General features: G+C 52.9%; 6 protein-coding genes; 4 read left to right on the top strand and 2 right to left on the bottom strand.

Annotated features, from left to right (window-relative positions):
- Positions 1-818: 818 nt before the first annotated feature.
- RCC_03158 (related to SH3 domain protein) lies at positions 819-1,618 on the top strand (the record flags this gene model as incomplete). XM_023768449.1 has 2 exons in its annotated part: positions 819-1,491; positions 1,542-1,618. The coding sequence occupies 2 exons, from the start codon at positions 819-821 to the stop codon at positions 1,616-1,618; spliced, it is 750 nt and encodes a 249-aa protein (XP_023624217.1).
- Positions 1,619-2,109: 491 nt separating this feature from the next.
- RCC_03157 (related to cytosine deaminase) lies at positions 2,110-3,566 on the top strand (the record flags this gene model as incomplete). XM_023768448.1 has 2 exons in its annotated part: positions 2,110-2,772; positions 2,868-3,566. 2 exons carry the CDS (start codon positions 2,110-2,112, stop codon positions 3,564-3,566), a joined length of 1,362 nt encoding a protein of 453 aa, XP_023624216.1.
- A 507-nt stretch (positions 3,567-4,073) lies between these two features.
- On the top strand, positions 4,074-5,889 carry RCC_03156 (uncharacterized protein; the record flags this gene model as incomplete). XM_023768447.1 has 3 exons in its annotated part: positions 4,074-4,092; positions 4,150-5,190; positions 5,285-5,889. 3 exons carry the CDS (start codon positions 4,074-4,076, stop codon positions 5,887-5,889), a joined length of 1,665 nt encoding a protein of 554 aa, XP_023624215.1.
- Positions 5,890-6,966: 1,077 nt separating this feature from the next.
- Positions 6,967-7,757, top strand: RCC_03155 (related to a retinal short-chain dehydrogenase/reductase; the record flags this gene model as incomplete). XM_023768446.1 has 2 exons in its annotated part: positions 6,967-7,107; positions 7,164-7,757. The coding sequence occupies 2 exons, from the start codon at positions 6,967-6,969 to the stop codon at positions 7,755-7,757; spliced, it is 735 nt and encodes a 244-aa protein (XP_023624214.1).
- Positions 7,758-8,227: 470 nt separating this feature from the next.
- On the bottom strand, positions 8,228-9,607 carry RCC_03154 (uncharacterized protein; the record flags this gene model as incomplete). Its single annotated transcript, XM_023768445.1, has 1 exon — positions 8,228-9,607. One exon carries the CDS (start codon positions 9,605-9,607, stop codon positions 8,228-8,230), a length of 1,380 nt encoding a protein of 459 aa, XP_023624213.1.
- Positions 9,608-10,608: 1,001 nt separating this feature from the next.
- On the bottom strand, positions 10,609-11,838 carry RCC_03153 (related to ABC-type Fe3+ transport system, periplasmic component; the record flags this gene model as incomplete). XM_023768444.1 has 3 exons in its annotated part: positions 10,609-11,264; positions 11,332-11,610; positions 11,664-11,838. The coding sequence occupies 3 exons, from the start codon at positions 11,836-11,838 to the stop codon at positions 10,609-10,611; spliced, it is 1,110 nt and encodes a 369-aa protein (XP_023624212.1).
- Positions 11,839-12,404: the final 566 nt, after the last annotated feature.

Here is a 12,404-nt window from a genome sequence, read left to right as displayed (position 1 = left end):
TCACTTACAAAGACGCGGGCCGGGCCGAAGCCACGAGAATTGGTCTTGTGTGATCGCTCACCAAAGCCCAACCCTTGTTCTTGACTGATCGGTAGCCGAGGCTGCCAGTGGGCTTCGAAATTGGCCACTTTTGCCGGCTGGAAAGGCTACCGCAGCCGCTCTGCTGCCATTGATGTCCTACTACGCTTCCATATTCAATTCAGTCGCAATCCCAGCTGCATTATAAGCGGAGCGCACGTGGGATACGGCGGCCAACATCTRGATGATTGGGTCCCTGTAATCTCAGGGGATGCACCAGACAGTAGGTATATTCTTCTATGTCCAGCCTGTCTTTCCCAGTGTTCTGCGTTCTCAATTCTGGACAATTATACTCAATGGCTGATATCACTGCTTGCAAAATTTGCATATGGCGAGTTTGATCATGGCTGGGCGGTTGATGTCGGATGCTTCCTGGCAGCTCGGTGCACAGCACAGCTCCCGGGATGCTCGCTCAGACCCAAAACGACAACGATTGAGACAAGCTTCTCGAGCATGAGCGGCTCTACACACTCACCATGCAACGCAGAATATTGACATGACGCTGGGGTTGATAATTCGATTTTGTACGCCAGTTGCTCCCAGCATACGAGTTCAACGATGGCGGCTGTAGCGGTCAGAGGTCAGGAGTCACCACCCCAACCCTAACCCTAAAGATCAAACAAGATCTACCCTATTGCCTAACGCCGCGCGGCGCAGCGTCGTCGGTCATCTAGTCAGGTAGAGCTCCCTTCTGAATCGAACCTACCTTACACATCCGCCCTTCAACCACGACAATCACCATGGGTTCCGCAGAAGAATTCCAGACGGCGCAGATCAACCGCTCGATCCGCACAATCAAAGCAGAGCTCGAGTACCTATGTGATGCCTCAGTACTCACGCCGCAAGCGCTCAACGACCTCCTCAGCCGCATCCCCGCTCAGACAGCGCTGCATGCGCCGATATCAGTCGGCGCTGTACCCTCCGCGGTGAACGCACCCACGTTACCACCGACGGCTGCTCTTAACAACGTTTCTCTGAACGAGCAGCGCAACGGTGAAAGCAACCCAATTGGCCACTACAACGAGAAGTCCGATTTCTACCAGCCCAGCGCAACGTCGCAGCCCCCACCCGCTTACAACACACCACCTCCGGCAGCCAACTGGCCGCCACTCGCCCAAGCGACAGCGCTATACGCCTACACGTCCGCAGACGCGGGTGATCTGGAGCTGCAACCAAACGATCATGTCACCGTAACCGAATACATGAACGCCGAATGGTGGAAGGGTCGCTCTACTCGCACCGGGCTGGAGGGCATCTTCCCGCGTAGTTACGTAAAGGTCATTGAAGAAAAGGGCCCGCCTCAACCGAGCAGCACTTCCAACAACTATGGGAATATGCCTCTAGAAGTCAGTGGACAAGGGAATGGCGAGGGTAAAGTACCGGGCAAGGCCGAACAACAGGGCAAGAAGTTTGGTGAGTGGTCATGGTGTAATGTCGCCAGGTTGATGCTAACGTCGCTGCAGGCAAGAAGCTGGGTAATGCTGCCATCTTCGGAGCTGGTGCGACAATTGGAGGGAACATTGTCAACAGTATCTTCTAAGCGAGTCTCTATTCATGTGTACCTATTCATAGCATTGCGTGGGAGTTGGATTGTGGGGCCTAGCATTTGTGGCTTACGAGAGACTGACCGCGCTCAGATAGCGCTAAATGGGATAGATTGGTTGCGAGGTGTTAGCAGCGACAAGTCGTGCGAACAGAGCATATTGAAATCAGGCATTCAAAGCAGTATCACATGCCATTGGAGGCAAACGGTCCCCATTTTGGTGGGAGCTCATCCAACCGACCGTCTTCCAAGCCCTTGGAGCCGATTTCTGCCAGATTGGCCACGATCAGGCAGTCCACCAGATCACTCCATGTAAACAAGGAGCCAGGCGATCCATGCAGAAATAGTCGTGATCATCACCCACATTTACGTGTCTGCGAGGTGGCTGTCACTGGGTCTTGGCGATGTTGCACCCGTTTGCACCTCCTTCCATCTTCCGCGAAGCCAGTCACTGCACAATCTTCACTTCACACTTTGACATCTCAATCATGGCCGATAAGCAGAATGCAACATTTCGAAATGTCTCATTGCCTCAGACCCCAGCAGGAAGCCGTTGGAACGTCAGTGTCAATAATGGCCTGTTCCAAAAAGTTACAGAAGCCGGACCTGAAGACGACCAGGTCCCGAATTCCATCGATGGACACGGCGCTCTCTTAGCACCCTCACTGTGCCATCCGCATGTTCACATAGACAAAGCATATCTGCTGTCTCACCCGCGATACGCCCATCTCCGGATCGATAAGGGTGATTTCCAAGAAGCCATGTCACTGACTGGAGAAGCCAAGTCCCTTTTTGAGCACGAGGATCTGATGCAGCGTGGTCGGAGAGTCATCGACGAGAGTATTGCAGCCGGTGTCACGTGTATGCGAGCTTTTGTAGAGCTTGATGCTGGTGTAATGATGAAATGTCTTGACGCCGGCATTGCCCTGAAGGAGAGCGCTGCTCGTGAATGCTCGTTGCAAATCTGTGCGTTTGCTCAGCTACCACTCTTCTCGCCTTCCCCAGGAGATGAGGATGGAAGCATCATTCGAGACTTGATGAGACAGGCTGCCAGAAATGGTGCGATCGAAGCCATTGGTAGCACACCGTACGTGGAAGCCAACGTAAACGCCATGAAACGCAACATCGAATGGCTTATCGATCTGAGCATGGTAAGTGCACCGGATTGTGAGAGGCATCAAGCGTGTATATGGAGTTAGCTTCTCAACGCTCAAGGCACATGCTGATCTACACACTTCACTTACAGGAGTTCGATCTACATCTAGACTTCCATCTTGATTACAACATGGACCCCACAAGTGAGCCCCTAGTCTGGTATGTGATCGAAGCATTGGTGTATAAGAGTTGGAAAGAAAGGACTTTTGAGAAGACCATAGTTTTGGGACACTGCACAAGATTGACACTATTCGATTCGGAAGAATGGGAACGCCTATCGAAGACCATTGCGGAGGCCGAGCTTCCACTATCTTTCGTTGGTTTACCAACCAGCGATCTTTTCATGATGCGAACGGGGCAACAGCCTGAAGTCCGAGGCACCCTTGACGTTCCGAGACTCATCGAGAAGTACGATTTGAATGCCTGTATTGGCATCAACAACATCGGCAATGCGTTTACACCGCAAGGGACCTGCGACCCGCTCAGTCTCGCTTGTCAGGGCGTTGGTATTTACCAAGCAGGAACCGAAAGAGATGCGGAGGTTCTGTACCAKTGTGTTAGTACTCGAGCAAAAGCAGCCATTGGGTTTGGCCGTGTGAACCCTGGAGACGTCAGTCTTGATATCAAAGAGGGTGAGGCAGCAGACTTTGTTGTCATTGGAAATCTGGCGTCTGAAGATTCTCGAGACGAGTGGAAGATTAGCAAGACCGTCAGTGAGGCGGTGTACCTACATGACCAGGGACGCGGCAGAAGAGCCGTTTTCAGCGGAAATAAGAGCCCTCCGACTTGAATGTTCCTTGTGCATGGCTGATATGGGACGTCTCTGCAAGAATCGCACAGGTAGTCACAGCCTACAGATCAACGAACAGCTACAAGACAGCTGAAGTCGTGTTACTGTCGAATAAAACGTGTAAGCCTTGCTTCCATCTCCAAGGAATACTAGAGCCCGCGTACCTGGGACAATGATAATATCCAGAAGGACAGCAGCATCCGCTGCGGGATGCGGGATGTGGTCCATCTCGGATAATGCCGATGTGGGGATGTGAGTGAATGACCCTTCCCGCAGTGGACACGCAAACGACAGGTCGCGATCGAATCGAATTCTTCTTCCCCTTCCTCAAGAAGACTGCCCTCTTTCCAACGCCCACCTCCACGGCACAAATTGCGAAGTCCAGAAATCACGGCACTTTGAAAAGCGCGCGGCTACAAACGAGAGCTCTCYGTTTGTCTCCCAACCATCAACAAGGTGCCCCGCGACCAACATTCTTGCTCGTCCTCACCAGCGCATGTCGCTATCATGCCCTTCTTTGTCTTGGGTCAGTACCTGCCGCTAATGACCCGGATTTCTCAATGACTGACCGTTCTACCCCTAGAATATGATAGCTACGGCAACGTTGTTGGTGGACATATGGTTGAAGAAGAGCAAGACCCGCTGCTTGCCACATCCAACAATGGACTGCTACCCAACCCTCTTTACGAACCACCGCCCCACGTTCCGAAGCCACCCAAGCAGCACCATTCTTCACCCAATCCGCTATTCCTTCCCTCCTACCCCAAACCTCATTTTGGCCCGATCCACCAAGTGCCTGAGCGGATCCCGTCTCCAATCCAAACCAAGAGCGGCGCATTCCTCGACAGTTTCATAAAACACTTTGTTAACGACGCCCAAACCATGGCAACTTTTGAGGCTCTGTTCACAAACTACAACATGAGGGTCATAGAAGAGACAGACTTCTACGTCGGCATATTCATGTTGCTCTCGCGCACGAAGTCGTGGGGTCTCTTGCCAGCACTGGTGGAAGTTTTGCCGGTTTCTTGGCAAGCTCAAGATCTGACTTGGTTGCATCAAGCAGCAGAAGTCTTGTATCAAGACAGGGTCACATCCAAATCCTCATCATTGAATCTCGTCGAGAGCATTCCGTCGAGCACGTTCGAAACTGATGTACCGGACCCCGAGGAGCGCATCTCTCCAGATACTGGTGAGGACGCTTCATCGGACACTGATGAGCGACCAGTTACGCYCGCAGACGAGATCCTACCAGCTACAAAGCGGAAGAAGAGGTCTCCAGCTAATGGCTTCCGCACATCCTATGCATCTGCCACTGCCGACTCGCCACCAATGTTTGTCGACCCGACAGTGCTCTCGATCCACAACCTGGCAGTTGAGAAGATGTACGATTCGGACGAAACTACGATACAGGACGAACACATCGTGACAAAGGGAGTGGTCAAGCTCAAGTTCAAGTCCTCCCGTAAAAAACCTGCCGGTGAAGCTACAGGCCCACGCCGTATCTCGAAGAAGACTCCCCCGATGGGTACCAAGGCGAAGAGATCCTCACTTCGGCAGATGACGGATGCGGACGAAAATTTCGATGAGCACGTTTCATCTGACAAGCCAGTGGAGATCACGAAATGTAAGTTCGGCAAGCTCGAAGCTACATGTGTATCAGGCAGCAGTGCGCAAGTATGAAGTTGCTCCCGAGAAGGATCACTGACACTCCTCTACAGCGCACACCTACCACGATCCAGCTTCCGAGACTCTACTCTCGCGCAAAGGTCGCAGTCGCTACGGTGACTTGCTCGCCGCTGATGTCAAACACTTTGGTCATTTCCCAACTCGCCGCGCCGTCATTGCTCGTGCCTCGCGACCGTACGTGCACCTTTCGTGTGGCAAAGGTTTCGGTCACCCTATGGATGTGAAGCATCACCACTTTACCAGAGAGCGTGGCAAGAGCGGCACTGGCTGCCCGGGCAAAGACGGCGTCCCGCAAGGAGAGGACGACAAGTGGGATGCGCATCCAAGCGCCCGTGTCGAGTATCCTGATCTCAACTACACTAAAGTCAAAGATGGCTACGTCCTTCTGGACCAGGAAAGCCGTGATAAGCTCGACAACGCGATCGCTGCTGGGCTAGAATATCTTGCCGATCGAAAGAAAGGTGGCAGTGCTAGCTTGGTTGACGGGGACCATCAGATGGAGATGGAGGACGAGACAGAGGTTGAGACGACAGAAATGACTGCTGACACCGAGATGGAAGCAGACCAGTCCTCTGTCAGGGCTGCAACACTTGGTCTACGGAAGCGGTCCACCAAAGCCGCCTTTTACGGAGCCTGATGCACATAAATGGCGATGATGTCTGAGACCACTGTTGAACCGTTTGGCAGTGATGAGACCCGACTTCAGCTATGAGTTCATCGTTCAACAGTAGCTAGATCGTCTGCCTTCAAGACGAGAGCATGCTCAGCATGAAGTGGAGCGGTGTGAAGTTGAACGCTCACAGCACAGAATTGAGGGCCAACGGTCAGCTCTTGCTTGATGTGGTATGGACGCGGACGACCATGTTCATCTGAACTGTGGCATGAGGTCTTATTTTGTTATCTGTTGCCCTCAGCAAGACGAGTCATCACAAATATAAAGGAGAAGTAACCGTTGTTTCCATGCGCGCGATAGGCATGTTCATCGCGTTAGAGGACATCTTTGAATCCTGAGTTGACTGAAAATTTCGAGCAGAGTCTGTACTGATGCAATATACATATTGCTGCACCAAGTCAATGTTGGGCTCTGTAAGACTTCACGGTACTGCGGCATTGTAGTGATGCCCTTAAAAGCGCTCCCGCGTGAAGGGAGCGCCGTCTGCTTGTAATAAGGCGTGTACGTGTTCGTCTTGAACAGCAGGCAGCTGATCCCCGGCGTTTATGTCCAACAAGAGTTGTTGAGGCATCGGCGAGCAAGAAGAAGAAGAAGAAGAGGAGGAAATGGTAGAGTTGCAGTATTGAAGTCAAGTGAAGTGGGGCTTTACCTTTTCCAATCCCAAGCAAGCGCAAACCTTGAAAAGTCCCGACTGCACCACAACACACTTGTACAAGAATGGTGTCTCGTCTGCGCGAGAAGCCATGGCACACTCATCTAACTATTGACCTCTTCGCCCGAGTGCTCTCGAGAAGCATATTTCATCCCTTCATCGCCTGGCTCATTCCCTTATGCCTACGCGCCGTCTCAGCACCATACGAAAGCGTCCAGTTCATCGCAGCGAGCTTGTATGCCTCCGTCGTTACGCTAGCATGGATGCTCAGCGTGATCAACAAACGCATAGCATACGGCTTGCCGCGGGAAGTGGATTGGAATGACGAAGTTGTTGTGATCACAGGAGGAGCARGCGGGCTCGGAAGGATCATTGCAGAGACATACAGTATGAGAGGCGTCAGCGTGGCTGTCCTGGATGTTGTATCACCTCGAGAAGAAATTGAAGGACAGGCGAAGATACAGCATTACATCTGTGATGTGGGAGATGTCACAGCGGTGGAGCGAGTCGCGAAACAAATAGAAAAAGACGTATGCCAAAATCTTCTCAAATGCACACATGTCCACCCGACTAATCTCATTTCCAGCTTGGTCCACCAACTATCCTCATCAACAATGCTGGTATCGTGAACGGTAAGACTATGTGGGATCTCACCACGAAAGACATCCAACGAAACTTCCACGTCAATCTCATCTCGCACTTCAACACCATCCGGACCTTTCTCCCGAGCTTGCTGGCCTCCGAGACAGGAGGGACAATCGTCACGGTCGCTTCAGTACTTGGAAAGCTAGGCGCCGGTAATCTCACTGACTACAGCGCCTCGAAAGCTGGACTCATCGCCATGCATACCTCATTACGCGCGGAACTTTCATCTGCATCTGCTCCAGAGGGTGCCGAGAACATTCGCATGGTCCTTGTGACTCCCGGTCAGCTGTCTACGCAGCTATTTGCAGCTCTTGACACGCCTACGAACTTTTTCGGCCCTGTGGTCGAGACGGTGGAGTTGGCGAGGGAGATTGTGAGAATGGTGGACGCCGGCGAGAGCGGTGAGATCAGTATGCCTCTCTACACGCGCTGGGTAGAGTGGAATTCGATTCTTCCAGCCAGCGTTCAGAAGCTCTTGCGGATGATCAGCGGCATAGATCAAGCAATGGGCAAAGCAGTGAGTAAAAAGGTGTAGAAGAGAAGACTATATTTCAATCTGGTCATGGAACGTTTACCAAACATGACGCAGACGTTGACAAAGAGTCGTCGTAATGTTGTGATCATAAAGCATCCTCATCTTTCACCGCACTATGCACAAGTGGGCAAAAACCATGATCGGTCCGGTCCTCTGTGCAAATGCAATCGCTCCATCTTAGAGCATCATCGCTCCATCTGTAAAACATCATCGCTCCATTGGCAGAGCGCCATTGTGCCCTTTGAAAATCCCATCAAAACTCCATCGCTCTATAATGCCCTTGCTCCTTGAACGCCGTCGCGCCTTTGATAAACCGCCGTCGCTCGTTTCTTGGTGATGTAAAACAGACCACTCCTGGGACGAGCTCCATCGCTGTCGATGTTGTGCGGATTTCTCCTGAGGCAAAGCTCCTTCCTTCCTTGAATTAACGCCGTCRCTAATTCCAATGTCCCCAGACGTGCTCCAACTGCTCAAAAAACGGGTAGCACTTCGCCGCTACGCATCCAGTGTTCGTATGCCATCTTGAGAATGGCACCTAGTCGAGCCTCCTGCGCCGTTCCATCCTGGTAGGGTTCCTGGCGCTTGCTCACGCTTGGAAAGACCCATGCAGTGCCCTCTGCAGGCACCTTAAGCTGGTGCAGCTCGAGTGGCTTACCTGCCAGCATCTGCGCGTGGAGCAGCTCTCCTGGAGTTGGTGCAGCCCGTTGAACTGGCGGCAGGATCTTCTCTGGTGCACGTGGCTTGGGAGTCTGATCTGCGGCCTCAACAGGGTTTTTGTGCTGCTTTGGAACAGCTGGTTGACGCTCCACTTTCTTCGATGGCGATAGCTCCCCAGGGACTTCGTCGAAGACGTTCTTTCGTAGTTCCACATCCTCGTCAACCTCCATCTCGTCTTCACTGTCGTCGTCATACACTCTGAAGGTGCCTGAGGGGTCACCTGGACGGTTATGTGGTATGTAGACCAGGTCGTCGATCTTGACGCGCTTAGTGCGATGACGGGCGACCATTTCTCGAAGCTCCTCGTCTTTCTCCAGACTCTGCACGTGGTCCTTCATCTGATTGTAGTGGTTGAGTTTGGCCAGCCGGCTATCGGCATTTGGCTCACGCGGCATGGCTGGTCGTACCCAGGCTCGAGGGCGGCCGGGCGTATTGTTGGCTTGATCGCGTTTGCTGCGGACTGAGGATATGGGGCGATGTCTGCTTGGGGTAGGCTCTGCATTGCGCGCTGCGGCGCGAACCGTGGCTGCGGAGTTTTCGGTGCGCTCGGATATGGCTCGAAGGGAGCTGGGATGGTTGCGATTCAGGGTGGATGGACCGCGGGGTGTCTTGGATCGCGTGGGCGTGGCGTTGACGAGTGTGATGTCGGGCTTTGGAGCTTGTTCTGGCTTCGATTGAGGCTCCTGTGGCTCAGAATCGTGCTCAGGCTCCATCTCCAGTGCAGGCCGCTTGCGGGATGCGGGCAGCATACCTAGTGGCTGTTGTGGGGTGGGTGTGGATGGCGCGGGGGTGTGATGTTGCAGGCCAAGTGCGGCGCCGAATGGCGAAGAAAGGAAGCCAAACGCGCGACGGAGCAAGTTCGGGCGTGGTGTGAACTCGACCGGGACAGTGACGGTGGCTGGGCTGGAATGTTCCGCGACAGCAGGGGAGAGGGATCGCGGCGGGGAGCGTTGCGGGCGGGGAGGAGATGCGCGCAAAGTCAGGTGCTGGCGCAGGAGGGTGTTCTGGTTGGTTGCGACCGGGCGGTCGCGCACTCTCTCCTCTTCCTCACTCGCCAGTGAGGGAGCCACGCTCCCCTCGCGCGAGGCAATGCGCTTACTGCGCCGTGGTGGTTGCTCTCTGATGCGAGCCATTGTTGTTGTGGTGGTGGTGGTGGCTGCAGTGGTAAGGTGTTTGTTTGAGAAGGAAGAACCCAACATGGAGTGTAGAAAGACGCGATGCGATCAGAATAATCTTGCACGGACCAGCAGTTCATTGTGATTTTTTGCGGGAGCTAACCTCGCGTGGCGCGCTAACGATTCCGCCGATCCAAACAAGGCATATGCATTCCTAGAACTCATTGTAACTTTCGACAATAGCAATCATCATCATGCATTGAGAGTCCCGCAGCTACGCACTGCACTCGTGTCTTGAGTTGAGTTATCGAAGGGTAGCCCAAGCCCACGACCATCTGTATACTCTCATGTCTAATCTTGCGTCTCTGGGATATTGAGCATATGCCATGCTGCTGTATAAACTGTGGAGCATTTGAGAATACATTGTTTCACAGAGAGCGGCTTCGAGCTCAGTGATCTCCAAGCCATCTCGGCTCGCGTAAATAGATTTGCCAGAGGAGTTTATCCACATGAATGCTACCCTCAAGGACACCTCTGGAACCTCTGATTTCGCAGGGCTTAGTGGCAACCTTTGAGACCCCTGATAAATCGCATCTTGAGCGACAGTCACTCAATGAGTAGCGGGTGGAATAGTGATATATCAGTTGCGATAGCTTTTCGACGCTCCTACGGCTCTCGAAATCTCGGTCAGCCACGCCAAAAGGACTGGACACAAAGGTACAGAGTAGGTTGATGTTCCAGATCGAAACCATTCGCGTTGAAATGATACACTCGCCATGCTCAGTATATTTGCATTGTGTGTGCCCTCGAAACTTGAGAGCATAGCTGACTACCAGGCGCAGCTGCGGGAACCCCTACATCTCAATCGAGTAATCCAAAGAAACGGCATTGGGTAAAAGAAGATTAAGTCGCTGAACAAGAGAACAAAGCCCATTGTCTCCCAAGAGTTCCGCGAACCATGCCCAGCGGGCAGTCGTTTGGGCCATGAAATGAAACTCGGTTTACAGGAGACGTATCGCTCATGCATTCGGGTAGACTTCCAAAGGTCCCAGACCCTGTGGTGTTCCAAGAACCTCCTCGTATAGATTCTTCCACCACTCCACGCCTGCTCGGTCTTGTTCAAACCTCCTGAAACCAGAAATTTGCGTCGCATTGTTTCCGAAAGGATCCGCGCCGTGAAGTGTGTTCAAACTCTTCAGAATCGTGTTACCACTGGCATGAGATGAATTTTGTCTCTGGAAGCTCGTGAGCCAGCTAATAAACAGCTTTGACGTCTCCGGTCGCGGTGTGCCTTCGATGATGGCGCCCGTTTGCGCCCAGCTCATGTACTGCTCGGGCGCCTCTGGAACCTTGGTGCCCACCCATTCTTGACCGTTCGAATACGATGTGAAGGAGAGGGCACGGCTGGAGGTGGAGTTGTGGAGTGCGTTCAGCAGCAGCATTGGTGAACCTGTGCCACGAACCCACTGGACGTCGTTCTGGGCGAGATCGTAGAGCCATTGGTAACCATAACGGTCGACGATCAGAGAGAACAGGTACGCAACAGCATCGTCATCATTCGGATAAGTGACAATGAGTTTGCCCTTGAACATGGGGTCTGTAAGGGAGGCGTAGGATCTAGGGACGGAAGACGCGTTGATCTTGGTGGAATCGTAGACGAAAGTGCCAAAGCTATCTATGCATAAGAAAATGTTAGGAATGAGACTTCAGGGCGGGAACCATGATGTGGGGTGATGACTGACTGATCCCAGTAGGGACGTATGCTCCTTCAAAGTCCTTCTCGCTTCCGAGGATATCTTCGAAGTTGGCTGGCTTGTACTTCACTAGCTTGCCCTCTGCTTTCCAACGAGGAAAATCTTGGAGAGTCTGAAGATTGGCGATATCAGCAACGTGCAGTCCCTGAAGGTGAGCCCGATCGATGCGATTGTTGTGGTATTTGGAGAGGTCAACAGTCAGATTGAGCGGGAGGTCGGGAAACCGGGCAGCCCACGCCGCTCTCGTCCCGTCTCCCTGGCTGCCAGCTACGGGAAATAGTCAGMATCGCACGAGTTACTGTCAGTGTTAGCTGGCTTACCATCGCCTCCCCAGAACACTTGTAAAGGGCCACTTTCCTGCTTTGCGGCAGCGTAGATCTGGTCAAGAGACCTGGACTCAACCTCCACAACGTCTGAGTAATGTGGCAAAGCATGAGCGAGGCTGGCAGATGATGCCACGACGCCCAGAAGCCTGCAGATACCGGAACTCTTCATATCGATTGCTGCCCACTTAGATGTATGGAGGTGAGAGGAAAGCAAGGGGAAAGACAGCCAGGACCAACCTTTATACAAGATTCGACCGATCTCTGCTTGTACATCACAGATGGGCACCTCGCGTCGTGAAACAGTAGAGCCGCATCACAGTTATGCCGCGCTCCTCCCGGGGACGGATCGGTCGTGATGAACTAGAACAGCTTGAGGTATAGACAGACTGCCTGGTGTCCACCACGGGAGAGTGCCGCAGGGTGCATGATGCCGTCGCTCACTTACTACTAGATGCTCGTCTCGGTGCTCACCAAGCCACCCGACGATTATAATGAATCTTGAGCGAGACTGACGGTTCGACAGCTCATTTTAGCTGTCTGGAACTGCTCCTCGATGTGATAAGCCCTCGAGCCTAGTGAGCATGACATGTGGAGTCTGTGCTTTTATCGTCCTCAGACTGGAACGATCGTCGCAATTTGGAAGTATGCGCAGCACGCAACCATCGTCGTGTTCGAGTTCCGGCGAATTATCGGTACATGAGATGAAGCTAAGAAGAGGCGCAGATCAAGGGCGCG

This window comes from Ramularia collo-cygni, assembly GCF_900074925.1.
Source record: "Ramularia collo-cygni strain URUG2 genome assembly, contig: RCC_scaffold04, whole genome shotgun sequence".
In the NCBI taxonomy this organism is placed as follows: domain Eukaryota; kingdom Fungi; phylum Ascomycota; class Dothideomycetes; order Mycosphaerellales; family Mycosphaerellaceae; genus Ramularia; species Ramularia collo-cygni.
The sequence above is the reverse complement of the archived record's forward strand: the minus strand, read 5'-3'. Positions and strand labels throughout refer to the sequence as shown.